Source organism: Lathyrus oleraceus, chromosome 5, assembly GCF_024323335.1.
Source record: "Lathyrus oleraceus cultivar Zhongwan6 chromosome 5, CAAS_Psat_ZW6_1.0, whole genome shotgun sequence".
Classification (NCBI taxonomy): Eukaryota; Viridiplantae; Streptophyta; class Magnoliopsida; order Fabales; family Fabaceae; genus Lathyrus; species Lathyrus oleraceus.
In genome coordinates this window covers 504,005,851-504,025,405 of record NC_066583.1, presented here as the reverse complement: position 1 = coordinate 504,025,405, position 19,555 = coordinate 504,005,851, and the positions used below count along the sequence as shown (strand labels likewise).

General features: G+C 35.6%; 2 protein-coding genes across 2 annotated transcripts; one reads left to right on the top strand and one right to left on the bottom strand.

The window, feature by feature from the left end:
- Window positions 1–9,979: 9,979 nt before the first annotated feature.
- LOC127081631 (uncharacterized) lies at window positions 9,980–10,858 on the bottom strand. Its single transcript, XM_051021870.1, has 2 exons — window positions 10,365–10,858; window positions 9,980–10,316 (listed from the first exon to the last, which is right to left on the bottom strand). Exons 1-2 carry the CDS (start codon window positions 10,856–10,858, stop codon window positions 9,980–9,982), a joined length of 831 nt encoding a protein of 276 aa, XP_050877827.1.
- Window positions 10,859–12,037: 1,179 nt separating this feature from the next.
- LOC127081630 (protein MAIN-LIKE 1) lies at window positions 12,038–17,038 on the top strand. The gene is made up of 5 exons (XM_051021869.1): window positions 12,038–12,193; window positions 12,444–12,613; window positions 12,699–13,373; window positions 13,470–13,895; window positions 17,021–17,038. Coding segments are annotated over exons 1-5 (1,290 nt in total). The 5' UTR covers window positions 12,038–12,192.
- Window positions 17,039–19,555: the final 2,517 nt, after the last annotated feature.

The window sequence follows — 19,555 nt, the reverse complement described above, 5'->3', positions numbered from 1 at the left end:
AGAAGTTAAAATCAATAGAACGACGGTTTGAGCTTTTAACTGGACAGTGTAAATTGGACACTAACTTTAAATCAGGACGAAAGCAATTTTTAGAGTTAATTAAATTCTAATCATTTTCAAAAAGTATTTTTAAAGGTTAAATGTGAGGACGAGAGTTAAGCATTTAAGTTTAATCGTATAATCTAAGTCAACAGAGCGAGAGTTTGAGACGAGGGTGTTTAAATGGTTAGTATTTTCTTAAAAAGAGTTTCTATAGATTCTATTGTTTTCAAAAAGTGATTTTGGACTTAACTAAATAGTGAGAGCGTACGTTAATATAAAGTCATAGTCTGATTCAACAGAGCGAGAGTTTGAGAAAGGACTTTTAATCAATAGTGTCTACTGAAAAGACTTATTTTAAAACTAAGAAACCAACAAAGATTTGATTCCCTAATTACGACGAACTACATACCGATATCCGCGTTATTTGATATTTAATCTAGATCCAATTTTAGTTTTACTTTTCCCCCTAATCATCAAAGTATCATCCGCCTTAGCTTTACGAAGTAACCTTAGAAAAATGGTATATCGATTCATTAAGTTCCTGTGGGATCGATATCTTTTAAAACTACACGATTAGACTGTGCACTTGCAGTTAATACCCCAATAGACTCATAAAGTCGAGATCACATAGCTCTAGCACTAGTACAATGGGAAACCCTATAATACTCATCAACACCTAAAACGGGAATGAGCATATTTCTGGCTTTCCAATCATAGCTATACTTTTTCTCATCTTCTTCATTCCATTATGCTTCAGGTTTAGGTATAACAAAACCATCCACATTGGTCATGGTTATTTCCATAGGACCATCTTGGATGACTTTCCATACTTTCCTATCAATAGAGTTGATATGGATACACATACAATTTTTCCAATAACTACAGTTTTCACCGGTAAAAATAGGCGCCCTATTGTACGCCCCTTTAGGATCGTTACTCATTTTCTAAAAAGTTATATATGAAGCACTAGATGAACCGGCGCTCGTGATACCACTTGTTAGACGATAGTACCGATCTTGAAGGGGGATTGAATAGATAAGTTTTGAAATTTAGCACTTTTTAAAATTGTTTTCAACGGTTGCGGAAGCACCCTAGATTATAATCGTCTAAACAATCTGTTAATGGAAAGATCTGATATGCGTGAAATCGAATGGAATTACTTAAGATAGAGATTATCAACCACTATCTAAATCAATCGATTAACCACTATAATCCTTGATATCGTTACCTCTAATAATGCTTAAACACAATAAGAGATCAAGTACAATATTACTAAGTTTGTGTGAGATTAATTTTCTCGAACACTTGGTGTGCACTCCGCACCAAGTTTCAATTTCACTCAAATTAAATGTGCAGAATTTTACTCAGTTGCAATCAAAGTGATTGGAACGATTTATCGAACAGTTACTATGCACAACAATCAAGCGATATTGATTTTACTATTAATTTCGCACAAACCGTAACTAATAATTTAAAGAGTTAAGAGATAGAGAAAATAAGACCGGATTTGTTGAGGCAGTTTCCCTATCGTCCTTGCTTAGGGTACGTCTGCCCTCAATTCTAAATCTAGAATTGAGATGTTTTTATTAACACGTTGCAAAGTCAATACAAGAGAACAAATGATCACCACCAATCAACCCCTAGAGTTGTTGCAGATCCTATTCTATTCTCTCCCCTTGATTCGAGTTGAACCAAGTCCTTCAAGCGCTTAGAACAAACCTCCGATTACCGCTACCTTATTGCAAGAACATCACGTTCTCCAAAACTTCAGCTCAACTGATTTCGAACGCAAGTCGCTTGAATCCTAAGCTTTCTTCACAATCCTCCGGTTACCGCTACTTGTTTGATCGAACCTTCTGTTCTTCAAACTTTTCACTCGGCTGAATCTGCGAAGCAAATGTTAATGCAAAAACCCCCAATTCTTGGAGGACAAAACCTCAATGGTTTTATTCAAGAAAAACCCACACAAAGTCTCAACCCAAACTAAGATAATCCAATCTTATTTGAACGTTATCACAACAGCAATGCACAATGCTCAACAAAGATTATTATGTGTGATTATTGAGAAATGCAATCAAGAATGAAGATGATGAGCACTTTGGTGTATATCTTTCAATTTTCTTGTTATTTTGTGAAGAAGAGACACATGAATATTTATATGATGCATGGACCAAATAACAAACATAACAGAAATATTTTGCAAAGTTATACAGCAGAAAATTAAGTAAAACAGGCGATGAATCGACTCAAGCAGGGGATGAGTCGACTCAAACATAGTTTATTTCAGGGTTGAGTCGACCTATGACTCGACCTGTTCGGACCCGTGGCTACATGGTTCAAATGAAAATAGGCAATGAGTCGACGTAAGAAGTGAATGACTCGACTCATTCAGGTTTCCCAGGATTGAGTCGACCTGTGACTCGACCTGTTCAGACCCGAGAGTTTTGCTCTGAGTCATGAGTCGACTCACAGAACTTAAACTCCCAAAAATGAGTTTTGAGATGTATTTTGACCGATTTAAACCGATTTCCTATGAACCTAGGATGTTTATAATGATTAAGTGCATGATTCACATCTATGATATGCTCTTATATGCTCGGACACATTGGACCTATATTTTGAACATGTTAGAGGATAAATGCATTATATACTATGATGATACTTTCCAAAGACACGTTGTGGGCGATTAGAAAGGTTTGACATCATTAAAATAAGGACTGAGCATATTTGCCCTCACATTTCCTTCCTAGAAAATGTGAGTACATATAAACTACATCGAACTCGCAAGATGAAGGAAATTATTCCATCTTACTCTCATATGCCAAGGCACCATAGCTGGATTTTTTAATGCCAAAAGGATAAGTTTGAAGTTTGTTTCTAACCGAAGCCTAAACCAGTTTTTGGAAGAAGCCTTCTCAATGGAAATGATGACTCCTATCAATTCAAAAATGAATGAGTCCCCATTGCCAATTCTAAAATCAAAACTTCCAAGGTGGTCCCCATTGTCATTCATTTCGAAATATGCCTATGTAGCTCCCAATTCCAGGAACCCCTGAAAAGGCCCCATCAGTATTATATTTTATCCAATCTCGCAACAGGGGAGACCACATGACCTCCTTAATGACAGGCGCCTTGGGAGAATGGAGGGTGACATTGAAACTTTTAAGGATGGAAAAGTCAACCATGGATATTCTAGATGCTTTGGTGGAATGGTTACCCGTCCAAGAAGCATCTGAGATAATGGTTGCAATGCAATATTTCCACTGAACTTGCTTGTTGTTGAATCTACCTTGGTTCCTAGAAAACCAAATCGAGTTGACATAATTAATGATAGCAGAAAGGATGGTAATCTTACATTGAGGCGCCCAAGATCCGTCTGTAATACTCCATAAGTCCTCCATTGAATTAATTGGCAAGCACAAACTCAACGCCGTCATAAGCCAATTCCAAATTTTGATGGCGAAGGTGCATTCAAAAAATAGATGTTGAGTAGTTTCCACCTGCTTGAAACACAAGTTACACATAGAAGGAAGATTTAAACTTCTTCTCAAAAGAGAACTATCAGTTGGCATCTTAGAATAGACGAGTCTCCAAAGATTCTATAGAAAAACCTGTCATGTTGATAATGTGAAACAACCTTGAGGAAGAATGCAACCTCAGTATATAAAAGACTTAGAGGCATTAACTTTCTAACCATAAGCAATGGAGTATTTATTGAAAAGATTCATTAGGGTTTGGATGTTGTAGACTTTTCTTTTGTAGAAAATTACAGTGTCACATGTATACATGACATGTGAAGGAACGTTGTTGCTTTTTTCTACTTTTGAACCAATATAGATGCAGTCATTTATGCACCTTCCCTTAATGAACCTTGTTTACTCCAAAAAAACTATACTTGATATGAATGTATCAAGTCTATCTATAATGATCTTTGTTATTATCTTGAACTTAAAATTAGCCAAGGCAATGGACCTGAATTTATGGATCTAGCTTGAGGATACTTGGATGCAAGTTCCAAGAACTTATGGATCTAACCCTCTGCACATCTTCAAGGATCTGGAGATGTGGAAGAATGGAAGACATAGTTGTGAGAAGAAGGTGGATCCTAGGTCAACGATATTTTCCAAAAAACATGGAGCATGGTTGATTCCCAAGAGGGATCATCTCAATTTCGTGTTTAACTACACAATAAGATATGATTTGAGTTGTGATATAAATCAGCAAGATAAAATAAAAAGTAGATTATTAATTTATCTCAATAAAATAGAATTTGAAATATACAAAAATCATAATTAGACATGATATAATTAATCAAAATTTTAAATATTAAATAAAAATAATTACTTTATTAAAAATAAAATATTTAGAAATAAAACTATAATTAAAAATTTCAACAAAATTAATATTGATTTAAAAGTTTTATAAATAAATGTAACTTTTTGCAATGGTAGTTTTATCAATTACATATAATATATATCATGTTTTGATATGACTTATCTAACTTATATATAGCATAATTATTTATATACTAAATTATTTTTAAAAATAATATTGAAATTGATTATTTAGTAGTATTAGTAATTTTTTTATAAAATTTATATAAATTTATTTAACTTTTCAATTTTTATTATTTATTTATTAAATATTTTATTTAAAACTAAAATAAAGTATATGTATTTAATTTTTTTAAATAAATTTTATCATTTGAATTTAATATTTTTAATAATATTTAAAATATGACTGAAATGATAGTGTATTAGAATGATATTTCTTTAATTATCAAAATATAACTTATGTAAACTAAAAAGAAAAATAAAGAACTTAGACATCAATTTTATATATATATATATATATATATATATATATATATATATATATATATATATATATATATATATATATATATTTTGTAATCAAGTAACACCCAATTCCCATTACGTTTTTGGTCTCACCTGATTCGTTTTGGGAAGATTATCCAAAAATGTTTATCAAGAACATTTGACATCCACCATGGGGTCTCGATAAAACTTTTCCAGGTCGTACAAAAACAGCATCTACATCGTAATAACACAATGTCTAGATCGTCTCCCAGTAGGAGTGAACCTCGCACTCCATCAGACATGGCATAACTATTGACAATTGTGGAGAATCTAAGCTAGTAGAATAAGTCCTTGCAAGAGAGTGTTCACACACTTCGGCTGTCATGCCCCAAAATTCACCTACCTTTCACAATGATTATCTAGGTCACTAACCTTAATCATTTGCATATCCTCATAAGCATGCATCTAATCTACATATAAATAGTATCATAGTACATTCCACTTGCATTTAGAAGCTCAAAATCATGGATTCAAGGGCCTCGATCACACAAGGCATGGAAGGAAGGTTGAGTCCCCAAGCTAGGGTTCATGTGATGGCCATGCTTATCTTGGAACTCCTCATCTTGTAGGTATTCATTGTATAGCTTGAAACCCTGATTCTTGGACCATAGTTGTGGTCATGGCATTGATTCAGGGATGTTGGATTGTGAGCATCATCATGATCATTCAATTCCATGAAACCCTAGTTTCTGATTATGGCATTATCAGATATGGTATGTAGATTCAGGATTCATCTGGTCCATTATGGATGGTTCATTGGCTTGAGTAATATTCATGGTCCCGATTCATTAATTATGGTTCATTCAAGCTTCACATGTTCATGATCTGTTGCTTGGTTGGTTTTCCTTGGTTCATGGTCAGTCAATAGTATGGCATATTTCATTTGGTTCAAAGGCACTGTGGTCCACTTTCAATTGTCCATAAGAGAATACGCATTTTTTTACCTAAGTTGACTTTTTTATCAACCAGTTGACCAAAGTCAATCACTTGACCAAAATAAACAAGATAATTGTGATTTTTCTTAACTCGTAGCATGGCATTCTCATTTCCATCTCAATTTCAACAAATGGTTAATTAATGTCATGTTTGTTTTATGCCATGACATTGATCATAGTCCATTTAATTGATCATTTTCTATTTTTTGTATTGACTAAGTGATGAATAATTAGGGCATTAAACATGACTATGGTGTGCATTTAATCCAAGCATTCCATACATTTCGATATGGCAAAAGCGGAAAGTTAGAATTTTGAATCATAATTCGAATTGGAATCATAATAGAGTTTTTTTTCATTTTTATAAGCATGTTTACATATTATCATAAGCAGGTTTTCATTACATAAGCATTGTTTTACATAACAATCGTAGGTGAGTTTCATTATAAAAGCATAAGTCCATAAACATGACACATGGTTACATAGTATCCTATTACATCCAAATGACTATTATATAGTATCATGTTACAAAGCATTGGCTTGAATCAAAAGAAGGAAACTTTGATTGGGGAAGTGATCCTTTTGTGATATCAATGTTATCTCCTAATGTTACCGGTTCTCTACATATGGGGCATGAAATGTTTGTGACCCTTGAGGATATTATGGTTAAGTACAACCGCATGAGGGGAAGACCAACACTTTGGCTTCCTGGGACTGATCATGCTGTTGAGAACTTTTATAGATATTGAAACTAAAAGAAAGAACTGAACAATTGGACTGAATGACTCAGTTTTATTAACTGCAGCATTGGCTTAAATAGTCATTGAATACACGATTGAAAACAATAACTGGAAACAATTAACTATGCTAAAATAAAGGCTGATAATGCTAAGTCGTTCCTAAATTAAGGGAAAACTGAATACAAGTAAAGACTAAGTTTGTCCTATAAAATAGGACTTTTATTCTAACTAAAAATTAAGCAGTAACTCTTTTATTCTCTCCCTTAAACTAAATGTTATACAACAACTAGTTTATGTCAGGAATTTCGCATATTCCTAGCATCTTTCTAAGCTTCTGAGAAACTTCAAGCTTCAATGGTTTGGTCATTATGTCTGCAACTTGATCTTTACTCCCATAATGAACTAGTTAAATTATGCCCTCTTTAGTAAGATTCCTTAAGAAATGAAATCTCACATCAATATGCTTGATGCGACCATGCATAACAGGATTCTTAGACAGCTTGATGGTTGAACTATTATCGCACATTACAGTTATACCATCTTCATGAGGATGTCCCGGCACCTCTAAAATTCTCTTCATCCAGATTCCTTGACAAACACATGTTGTAGCAACTACAAACTCAGCTTCTGTTGTCGACAAAGTCACAATAAGCGGTTTTTTCGAACACCATGAAACAGCCTCTGAGCTCATTAAAACACATAACCATATGTACTATTCATATCATCCACATCTTCGACATAATCACTATCTGTAAACGCCAACAACTCACCATCTCCTTCTTTCTTATAATGAAGTCCATAATTCACAGTCCCTTTTAAATATCGAAGTGCTCTCTTAGCCAGTTGTAGATGAATCTGCATTGGTTTGGCCATATATCTACTTATGAGACAAGTAACAAACATGATGTTAGGTCTTGTGGCAGTGAGGTACATTAAGCCTCCCACCAATTGCTTGTAGTATGTTTCATCAATAGTTTTTCCATCTCCATCTTTACTTACTTTAAATCCTGGAACTATTGGACTGCTCGTTGCGTTACTTTCCATCATGCCAAACCTATGCAAAACTTCTAATGCATATTTCCTTTGATATATATATATATATATATATATATATATATATATATATATATATATATATATATATATATATATATATATATATATATATATATATATATATATATATATATATATATATATATATATATATATATATATATATATATATATATATATATATACCATCGGACTTTTGTGACACCTCTATTCCAAGAAAAAACCTCATTTTACCCAAGTCCGACATATTAAACTCCCTTAACATGGAGCTTTTGAATTCAGACATCATAACTTCACAATTTCCAGTAAAAATTAAATAGTCAACATAAACACTTACAATTATAACTTTTCCTTCTTTGCTTCTCTTTGTAAATAATGTCTTTTCACTATCACACCTCTGACATCCTTCACCAATGAAATGTGCTTCGATTCGACTAAACCAAGCTCGTGGTGCTTGTTTTAATCCATACAAAGCTTTGTGTAATTTGTAAACAAGATGCTCATTGCCCTCTTTTTCATATCCTCTTGAATGTTCCACATAAACATCTTCACTCAGCTCAGCATGGAGGAAAGCCGACTTGACATCCAGCTGAAAAATCTGCCAAATCTTATATGCCGTTAGAGCAACAATCATTCTCACTGTATCCATCCTTGCCACTGGTGCATAAACTTCTGTGTAGTCCACTCCATGCTTTTGAGAATACCCTTTAGCAACCAAACGAGCCGTGTACTTGTCAAATTTTCCATGTTCATTGTATTTGGTTTTGTAAACCCACTTTACTCCAATTATTTTGGCCCCAACAGGTGGTTCAATGAGTGTCCATGTAAGATTCTTTTCAATGGATTGGATTTCATTATCCATGGCCAATTTCCAATTTTTACTCTTCACGGCTTCCTCAAAACTTAATGGATCAGTTGACACCATTATAGCCAAGTGGGCTTCATCGTCAGACAAACCTTCACCACTAACATAATCGTTCATCCATGCAGGAGGTCGCCTCACTCTCTCTTCACCATCACTGTAATCATCCCCCATTTCTCCAACTCCCTCATCACGGGTTTCACCAATCTCCCTATCAATATTTTCTTCATTCTCATTTTCACTTGCCATTTCTTCCCATTCTAAATCTAGTACTGTTTGTTTTTCATTCCAATCCCATTTCTTTTCCTACTCAAAGATAACATCTCTACTCACGACAACCTTTTTAGCAACCAGATCAAACAACTTATATCCTTTTGATTCTTCACTAACTCTTAACAAAACACATGTAATACTTCTATTGTCAAGTTTAGTCCTCCTTGATTCTGGAACATGAGCGTGTTCTATGCACCCAAATACCCGGAAGTGATCAACCGAGGGTTTTACTCCACTCCAAGCCTCCTCAGGTGTTACATCCTTGACTGCAAAAGTAGGACACCTGTTTAGAACATAAAAAATCCAATTCACAGCCTCCGGCCAGAAGGTTTTTGGAATGTTTTTATCAGATAGCATGGAACGAACCATGTTCATAACAGTTCTGTTTTTCCTCTCTGCGACGCCGTTCTGTTGTGGAGTATAAGCAGTGGTTAATTGCCTCTTAATTCCATTTTGTTTGCCAAAAACATCGAACTCATTTGAATTAAATTCACCCCCTCTATCAGTGTGTAGACACATAATAGACATCTCAACTTCCTTCTCAACCATGATTTTAAAGCATTTGAAAGAATTTAAAGCCTCAGACTTTTCTACCAGAAAATACACCCATGCTTTTCTACTATAATCATCAATGAATAATAGGATGTACCTTTTGTTGCTGTTAGACATGAGACTGATAGGACCACAAATGTCTGAATGAATGAGTTCTAACTTCTGCGTTGCTCTCCAATTAATCTTCCTTGGAATAGAGTCACGGTGTTGCTTTCCATTGATGCAATCAACGCATGTCACAATGGATATGGAGAGTTGAGGAAGTCCACAAACCATGTTCTTGTACAACAAAGTTTTCAAGCCTTTGTAACTTAGATGTCCATACCTTTGGTGCTAGAGATGCGACAATTCTTGAGCTTTAGTGTGAAAGCACTGATCAGATTGTGCTTGTGAAGAGGATTGAGTTTGGGGCAGCAAGATAATCAAACCCTTCTCTGGATGAAATATCTTGCAACTTCCTCCCTTGATCAAAATTGCCAACTCCTTTTCTTACAACTGCCCTATACTTAAGAGATTATTTTTCAATTCTGGAATATATTATACTTCAGTAACAACAAGATTCATTCCATTTAGAAGAAATTTCACACTTCCTTTTTCCATCATATCCATCTTAGTGTTGTTTCCCAATTTTACAGAATGTCAGAACTTATCATCAAGTTCGTTGAACATAGTTCGATCACCACACATATGATTAGAACATCCTGAATCAAGGAACCATGCATCTTGTCTTTTAGCTTCAAACAGATCCACATAAGACATCAAAAGCATTTCTGCTTCTTCATCAAATTCTGCATAATTAGCTTCATTGTTGCGAGGGCATTTATAACGAAAATGTCCAAGTCGATGACATTGGTAACACTCTATGGTTGCCTTGTTGAAATCTGTTCGACCTCTACCTCTCCCCCTTCCTCTATAACCAACTCGACCACAACCTCTTCCTGCTTCATATGTAACTTTCAAGGCTTGTTCTTCGCCACTGCGTCTTTAGAACTTTTGTTCATACACTATTAATGAGCTTTGTAACTCATCGATAGAAAGATCGTCGATGTCCTTTGACTCTTCAATAGAACAAACAATATAGTTAAACTTCTCAATTAAAGAGCGTAAAATCTTTTCAACCACTTTAACGTCTGACATATCTTTCCCGTATATTCTCATTTTATTGGCCACTATCATGACCCTAGAGAAGTATTCTGTTACACCTCCACTAGATCTCATCTCAAGAGTTTCAAATTCTCTGCGGAGAGCTTGCAGATGAGACCTTTTGACCCTTGCATTTCCTTCAAACTTTTTCTTCATAGCATCCCATATATCTTTATAAGTATCCTTCTTAAGGATGGTGTCGAGCACAGTTCGATCAATCTCCTGAAAGAGATAGTTTTTTGTTTTGAGATCCTTCAACTTCATCTCATCGTTCTTCTTTCGTTGTGCTTCTGTCGGTACCACTCCACTTGTTGGGTCAACATAGCCAGGCTCGATTAGTTCCCAATATTCCTTTGATTTGAGGAAATTTTCCATGAACATACTCCAATGATCATAATGACCATCAAACCGCGGGATCGCGAGTTACACAAAGCTCCCTTCTGTAGTCATTTTTCTTTTGTTGCTGCAAGAATATCAAAGACTGTTGCTTTGATAGATCAGGCTCAGTGGGGGATCTGATACCAAATTATTGAGAACTTTTATAGATATTGAAACTAAAAGAAAGAACTAAACAATTGGACTGAATGACTTGGTTTTATTAACTGCAGCATTGGCATAAATAGCCATTGAATACACGAGTGAAAACAATAACCGGAAGCAATTAACTATGCTAAAATAAAGGCTGAGAATGCTAAGACATGCTGGTATTGCAACTCAGTTGGTTGTTGAAAGAATGCTAGATTCTGAGGAATCAAAAGGGTTGAAATGGGTAGAGATGAATTCACGAAAAAAAGTATGGCAGTGGAAAGAGAAGTATGGTGGAACTATCACAAATCAGGTTAAGAGACTTGGTGCATCGTGTGATTGGTCTAAATAGCACTTCACCCTTGATGAACAGTTAAGTCAAGCTGTAGTTGAGGAATTTTTTAGGCTTCATGAGAAAGGCTTGATTTATCAAGGTTCTTATATGGTAAATTGGTCACCAACTTTCTGACTTGGAAGTTAAGTATTCAGAAGAATCTGGATATCTGTATCATATTAGATATCGCATTCGAAAGCTAGGTCTTCCAATACTCAATGTGATGAATAAGGATGGCACACAAAATGAAGTTGCTGACTTGTACAGTGGCCTTGATCAATTTGAAGACAGAAAAAAATATTAGAAACAAGATTGAACTTCAAAAAAAAATTCCAATTATAAACCATGTATCCTGCATATTTACCAAACAGAGGAAGGGAAAAGAGAACCAACTTCTTCAATAACAATTCACAACCAATATTTTTCACAAAAAACTCAAATAGGAGAATCACATCCAGTGAAAATTCCGAAATTCTAACAGAACAAACATTTCTTAACCTTTCGAAGCAGCACATATCAGAAGCCGGAGAGAAGAAAAAGATAAGGAGAAGAGGATCAAAGATCGAAGGCATCACCTAGAGTCTCTGATAAACCTGATAGGTCCTTCCTCCTTCAATCTCTCCACTATGCATGCAATCGAATCCAAGCTCATGAGCATCAAACCCGAGAAAATTTTACCCTATACCCCTACAATTGTACCCATACCCCTACATTTAAAATTTTTTGACCAAAATACCCTCATATAAATAGGGTATATTTTCCGTTTCAAAATTTTTTTACCATTTTCGTTGAAGACTTCCGGAGAAGAAAATTTTTTGGCGTTTTTGCATTGTATACCGGAACACTTAAGAGTAAGTCTTCCGGTTTGAAAATTGTATACCGGAACACTTCTCTTAAGTGTTCCGGTTTGTTGTTTTTTTTGGACACTGAACCGGAAGTCTTCTAGAAAGTCTTCCGGTTTGTATACTTATATACCGGAACACTTTCTTCAAGTCTTCCGGTTTGGATGATGTGTACCGGAACTCTTCTTTGAAGTGTTCCGGTACGTAATTTTTTTTTTTTTTTTTTTTTTTAATAATTTTTTTTACATTATTTTTGCAGTGGTTCGAAGAAGAGGTGCAGATGGCCGGATTCCAGTCCGCACGTTAGACCGGGGTGCATCTTCATCTGCAGCTGCAGCTGAGCCGACTGGATATCCAGGAGGGCCGTACGATACATCGCTTTTGGTGAAGTACGAGCATCATGTTGCTCGACATATATGGTTCGGTGAGGTAAGTAAACGGACTATATTTGAAAATGAATAATAGTTGAATATTTTATAATTTGTTTTCTAATATGTGTTTTAATTGTTTTTAGGAAAGAGGACCAAAGAAAGAGTTGAAGGTTGCCGGACATGGACTGAAGTTGAATTCTAGGGTTCCATTGGCTCTTCCACCACAGATGGAGAGTTGGGTATCTAGATCCGGTTTAGCTTCACTGCAGAGAACGAGTCTGAACAAGATAGACACAAATCTTGTCTCTGCATTTGTGGAAAGATGGCATCTAGAGACATCTTCATTTCACATGCCGTTTGGTGAAATGAGCATTACTTTAGATGATGTCGCATGTCTACTTCACTTGCCCATTAGGGGTATCTTTTGGAGTCCTCAGGATGTGACTGAAGAGCTAGCTGTTGAACTTGCTGTGGACTACCTAGGAGTGTCACAGAGTCAGGCACAGTCACATGTTCGGAGCTGCAGGGGGTCGTATTACAAGTTGGAGTGGTTATATGATATATTCGTACATCATAGGGCTGCTTCCAGCTGGGCATATGCGACTAGAGCATATCTATTGATGTTGGTGGGTTCCACCATATTTGCTGATAAGACCTTTACACTTGTAGAGGCACGATACCTCCTCCTGTTTAGGGACTTGGATGGATGTTCAGGATATAGTTGGGGAGCAGCTGCACTAGTTACCCTCTACCGATATCTTGGAGATGCGTCCATGTACAGTTGCAAACAGCTAGGTGGATATCCTACTCTCCTACAGGTATATAATTTAATTTTGTTAATTAAGTGTTGGATTCATTTTATAAAATATTGTAACTTAATTTGTTTTATTTATTATGTTTTTATTTTGTAACAGTGTTGGATTCACGAGTATTTTCCAACTGTTGGAAAAAGAGGGGAGAATTGGAATCCTGCTGGAAACTGTGGTCTTCCCCGAGCGATGAGATGGTCATATAGACAGGGAGTCCTGAAGGTCGATGATTTACGACCTATTTTGGACGAGCTGACACCTACCGACGTCATCTGGCGACCATTTGAGGATCATAGAGCATGGCGTGTATTTGATGAGATATGTCTTTACAGGGGCTGTTTGAAGTGGGGTGAAACAGTTGTTCCATACTTGCCTGATAGATGTTTACGTCAGTTCGGGTATAGACAGTATGTTCCATCCCCACCTCTGGATTGTATGATGGCGACGGATATTAATGTTGATTGGATCAGTTACCATCAGAGTGTTGTCGATGTGATCGGTTCATCTTCCGTGGCCACCACTCCATCTGAGGTAGTAGACGGTTATCTGGAGTGGTATTATCGTGTTTCCCATCCACGGTTGGTCCCTCCCCATCGTGACGCTCCTAGAGAGGTACCCGTTCCTGTATATGACGCCGGGCCATCTGATCCTGATTGGGCTCGTGTATCTACATTGATTCGTCGCTATCTGAGACAGGTTAATGCTGAAGAGGAAGATCCACAGTTTTCTGATTTATTTGAAGCTTTGCATATTTCTCGTTCACATTGATTATATGTATTAAGCTTTGAATATAATAAACATAATAATATAGATTTCATGTTTTGATTACATATTTATGTTTTGATTACATAATCATGCTAATACAGGTGTAAGTAATTGCCAATGTTGCATACGTCCTGCAAATCCTAGCATCCAAGTAGTTGCTATATGAGAACGAAATTTCTTCCAATCTAATGTGACCGGTGGCAATGGAAACCCCTCTTTCATGTTAACCTGATAAAGTAAAATAATTAAAAGATTAAGTCATATAACATAAAATATTAACTGGAATAATTAAAATATTTAGACATAAAAATACATACCTGAACCCAATGATTCTGGTTAACAAAACCAATGCAATAAATAGAGACATTTGGTGAATGTGAACTTGTCATCGGAAAGAAAGTGATGCACGGATTGCCTAAACAAACAAGTACAACATTATAACGATTGGCTATCAAGTAACCCATATCTGGTAGACTCATCCATTTTTCAGGTGGCTGTGAACCAAACGATTCTATCATCAAAGATTCTCTCACAGCTGACAACCGATTAGAAAATAACTTGTCATACAAAGTTGACCTATCCTTGTCTATTAATTCCAACCCCAACTCTCTGCGAACCATTGACCAACCATCCTCACCATATCCATGCAATGATGCAATGACTCTAAATCCACAATTACCATCTGATTCAACATTAACTACATCTTCAATGTATGACCATAAAAGGGACTTACGTGCGCGTTCTCAACTTCGTAAAAACTCTTTTGAAATGAAGCTCTAATGTTTCCCAGTTGTAACCTCAAGTTGTTATTCATGGCTTCCCAACATTTGACCATGTCACCTATACTGTTTCCTAACATCTGCTTTAACTTCCAATGAGCAGATTCAACCCTAAAAATATCAGATATAAAAAATACCATTAGATATTGAAAATATTAAGTATTAAAAATATCAGATATTGAAAATAACACATCAAAAAACATAAAAAAAAAATCAAATATAAAATTATAAGACGTACCGATTAGTCGTTGTGTTACCCAAATGTAGGACTCGATTAATCCATGCTCCAACAAATCTATGCCTATGTGGAGTCAACCATGTGTCTTTCACATAATTAATAAATCCACTATAATCAACACATGCTTGCTCAAGTTGATGCAACCGCTGACCATACTCAACCTCATCACTAGCCCAGACAACTTCCATCCATAATGTGTCTATCGTCTTTTGCAGGTCATTCACCACATGTTGTTTGCATTTGGCACCAACGTTTTTGTTAATGTGAAATCTACATAGCAAATTAATCGAGTTGGGAAACACAACTTCAATTGCTTTCATCAAAGCAAGATCTCTATCTGTCAAAATCACTTGTGGACACATGTCTTTCTTCACAAACAACTCTTTTAATTTCTCCAATACCCAGCAAAAATTCTCTGTTTGCTCAGACTCCATATATGCAAATCCAACAGCAAAAGTCAACTCAGTCGATGTCATGCCAACAATTTCAAACAAAGGTTGTCTATATTTGTTTGTCTTGTAGGTGCTATCCATAACTAACACAATCGGAAATATATTCAACAACTTCACTGAATCAGGATGTGCCCAAAATATCTCTCTCACCACTTCCGAGTCATCCTTTTTTCTACTCCAATACACATATCCTGCATCCTCAATAAGCTTAAACAGATGTTGTATCTCACTCCTTGGACCTCTTATCTCTTTTTCTATCACACTCTTATGCTTGTATACTTGCGTAATACGAGTGACATTCTCAGGAAACTTGTCTTGCAAGGAAAGCAAAATGTTTCTAGGTGCTACATGTCTCTTTGCCAAATCAGCGACATGTTGCTTCTCATCTGTGGTCAACCTACCAATAAACGAATGACCTTCTAATCTATCAGGTAAACCATGATTATGTAACCCACATTTTACATCAATCTTCCAACCAGATCCATCTTTCGCCGGAGTCGACCTGATTTTAAATGGACATCCACATTTCTTGGACGCACTTTGGGTACCACTATCACTAATCTTGTGTTTCCCACCTTTATCACAGCCAAATATTATTTTGTTACTTCTCCCTCTCTTCCCCGTTTTAGTATCTGAACGACTGATAATAACAGTTACTTTATTGTCGATTCCAACCTCTTTAATCCATCTGATAACCTCTTCTCGTGTACCAAATCTTTCCGTCGTCATAAACGCATCAGTAGTATCTACACATATTTTGGGAAGATTTTCCATTTCTGTAAAAAAAAAAAAAAAAAAATTAAAAAAAAAAAAAAAAAAAAAAAAAAAACACGTACCGGAAGACTTAAAGAAAGACTTCCGGTACACAAAAAAAACAAACCGGAACTCTTCTCCAAAGAGTTCCGGTATGCAAATTTTTTTTGAAATTTTTTTATGTGAACCGGAACTCTTTCCTTAAGTGTTCCGGTTTGTTTTTTTTTGTGTTCCGGAAGTCTTCCCATAAGTCTTCCGGTTTGGAAAAATACATACCGGAAGTCTTTTTGCAAGTGTTCCGGTGCGAGGGGTGTGAAAGTGTAATTTTTGGAATTTTCAACTGAATGGTAAAAATGAAATGGTAAATTGGTTAAAACCAATTAAGGGTAAAATGGGAATTTTTAAATTTTTGTAGGGGTATGGGATTAATCGTAGGGGTACAAGGTAAAATTTTCCAAACCCGACCTTGGAGTTTTTTTGGAGACTTGGGCCTTTGGCCCAAGTAATTTTCCGGATTCATACCCATGTTCATGTTAAAGCCCTAATCCATTTTTCCTAATCTTAATTAATTTATTATTAATCCTAGTTAATTTTATTTGATTAATGTGGATTCTGTTGTGTTAATCTTGATAGGAATTATGATTAATTCTTAATTTTTTTAAATACTAGGAATTAACATGGTTTTAGTGATTAAGTAGATTAATCCTAGTAATTAGGTTAATTCATGATTAATTGTGATTCTAATTTGGTTAGAAATTAGGTTAATCTTGATTTTTCAGAGTTAATTCAATTGTTGTTAACCTTACCATGTTTAGGATTGGCCATTAGGTTGATAATCCATTTTGATCATTTTGTAGATTTGGATTTATATGGTTAATGGTAGATTTTATCATGATTCGTTTTAGGTTAATTTTTCTATTCATCTCGTATATCACTTTATGATTGTCATGATCATGTTCATTAGATTTCAATTCATGATTTGGATTGTTAATTTCCCATTTGATTAGTGTGTTCCCTAATTCATGTTTAGGTGGACTTTAGTCCTTGAAGTAATATTCACTTTAATTGTCCATTTAATCGATTCATTTGGTTTATGATCATATTGAATAAATTAAAATTCTCATTTCAATTTAGGTGATGAACGTATTATATATCTAATTTCATTTGCCATGATCACATGATAGATATTTGATTACTTGTAATTGATTAATCCATTACGATTTGAATTAATTTAGGTATTTGAAATGTTTATACTTGTTGTATCATTCTCATTTGACTTGATATCATACTAACCCCATTTGTTGTTTGTTTCCACATGTGACTTTGAGATTCAAGCACACTTATAGCTAGCCATGCCTCTAACTCATTCACTTGACTTGTATTATGTAGAGTACCATGCCACTTGTATGTTTTAGGCATGGTACATAGTTTGTAATCTTGCCTAATTTCTTTCCATTTCTCATTTATGTTGTAATAGTTCCATCCCCCCGTTGTGGGTCATATGTCCCCCCACCCCATGAACATGTAATAGTCTAGGTTTATTCTTTTAGTAGTTCAACATGCATGCTAACTAAAAAGATAAAAACAAACGATAAAAATAAAGCATTTTAAAAGAAACAAAAGGTACTTGATCCAACGGAAAGTTGTTTTCCAAATCAAACTCACACCATTGTAATGTGAGTGCTTGATCCAATGTTAAGTATCTCCTATCCATTCCATGATCCACATATCTTCTCCATTCTTTTCTCAATCTCATTCTCCTCTCCTCCATTTTTCATACTTTTTCATAATAAACTCAAACACTTGATCCAACGTCAAGTTCTTTTTTCAAAACCATTTTCATAACAAATTGGAATGCAAAAATAGGGTGTATGTGCTTGTACACAACATTCAAGTACTTGGGTTATTAGTTGTACCTAACTTGAGGACCCGACACTTGACTTCCCCCTTAAAACATCTAATGATTTAAATAAGTTAGATCTAGGTGCTCTAAGGGAGAGAAAAGGTAGTTAGGATACCATTGTCCTCTCGACTCCCAAGTATTATGATTGTTGGTCGTACTTAGTTAAGGGTCAGATACTTGCCTCCCTGTAACTTCCAATGATTAGACTTTCCAAACTCTTTTCACAATTCAAATCTCTTTTGGACGGAAAAGAGTGATTATGATAACATTGTTATCTCAACTCCCGAGTTTTTGGACTATTGACTGTATCTAGCCAAGGATCTGATACTTGTCTCTGTACATAAAATCAACCCCAACAAATCAAATCATCTTTTTCCTCAGTTCAAACTCTTCAAACCTTTCAAAAATAATGTGTAACTTCTGTTCTACCGTGAACGACGCTTAAGCCTCCATGTGTGAGCAAGTAATGTTTAACTGCTAGAGTGTGATCCAAGCGCATCCACTTTACCGCAAGCAAGAAAATACTTCCTGCTCCCATGACAGAGTATACAAATAAGTGAACAATAGCACGCGAACATCAATATTGTTCAGTAAAAACAACCAAACACACACTCTGTTTGTGAGCGAAACTACGGAGCTCTAACTTCCTCATTGCACGTATGAGGATATGTAGGCACAAGGGCCCAAATCCTTGGCGAGCACACTAATTTAAAAATTATTTCCCCCCGTATTATTCTTATTCATCTCATTCCATTGATAACAAGCAACATACAAATAAACAACATCCATACGCATTGATATAAGCAAGTGATTCCCATAGAGTACCATGGATGTGAGGGGTGCTAATACCTTCTCCTTGCATAACCGACTTCCAAATCCTCTCTTGGTTGCGAGACAATTATCATTTGGGGTTTTATCGTTATTTTCCCTTTCCTTTGGAATAAATAAAATCCGGTGGCGACTCTGTATTTTTTTGCGGTGCGACATCGGCAAATGCAAAGCATTATGGATGAGGAAGCAGAAGAGGAACTTATGGATCTTAAACCTCTTTCAAAAGCAATCTTCGGAGATCAAGTCCCAGAGAATTTCAAACCACCACCTTTGCCATCCTTTGATGGCAAAAGTGATCCACATGAGCATATAATTTCAATTAACAATCAAATGGTGATAGTCGGCGCTTCTGACTCTTTAAAATGCAAGTTCAGGGCAGGGACATTCAAAGATGTGGCCTTACGTTCCTATATGAGTCTGCCTAGATTCTCAATCATCGGTTACCAGGATCTAAACAGGAAGATGGTGTA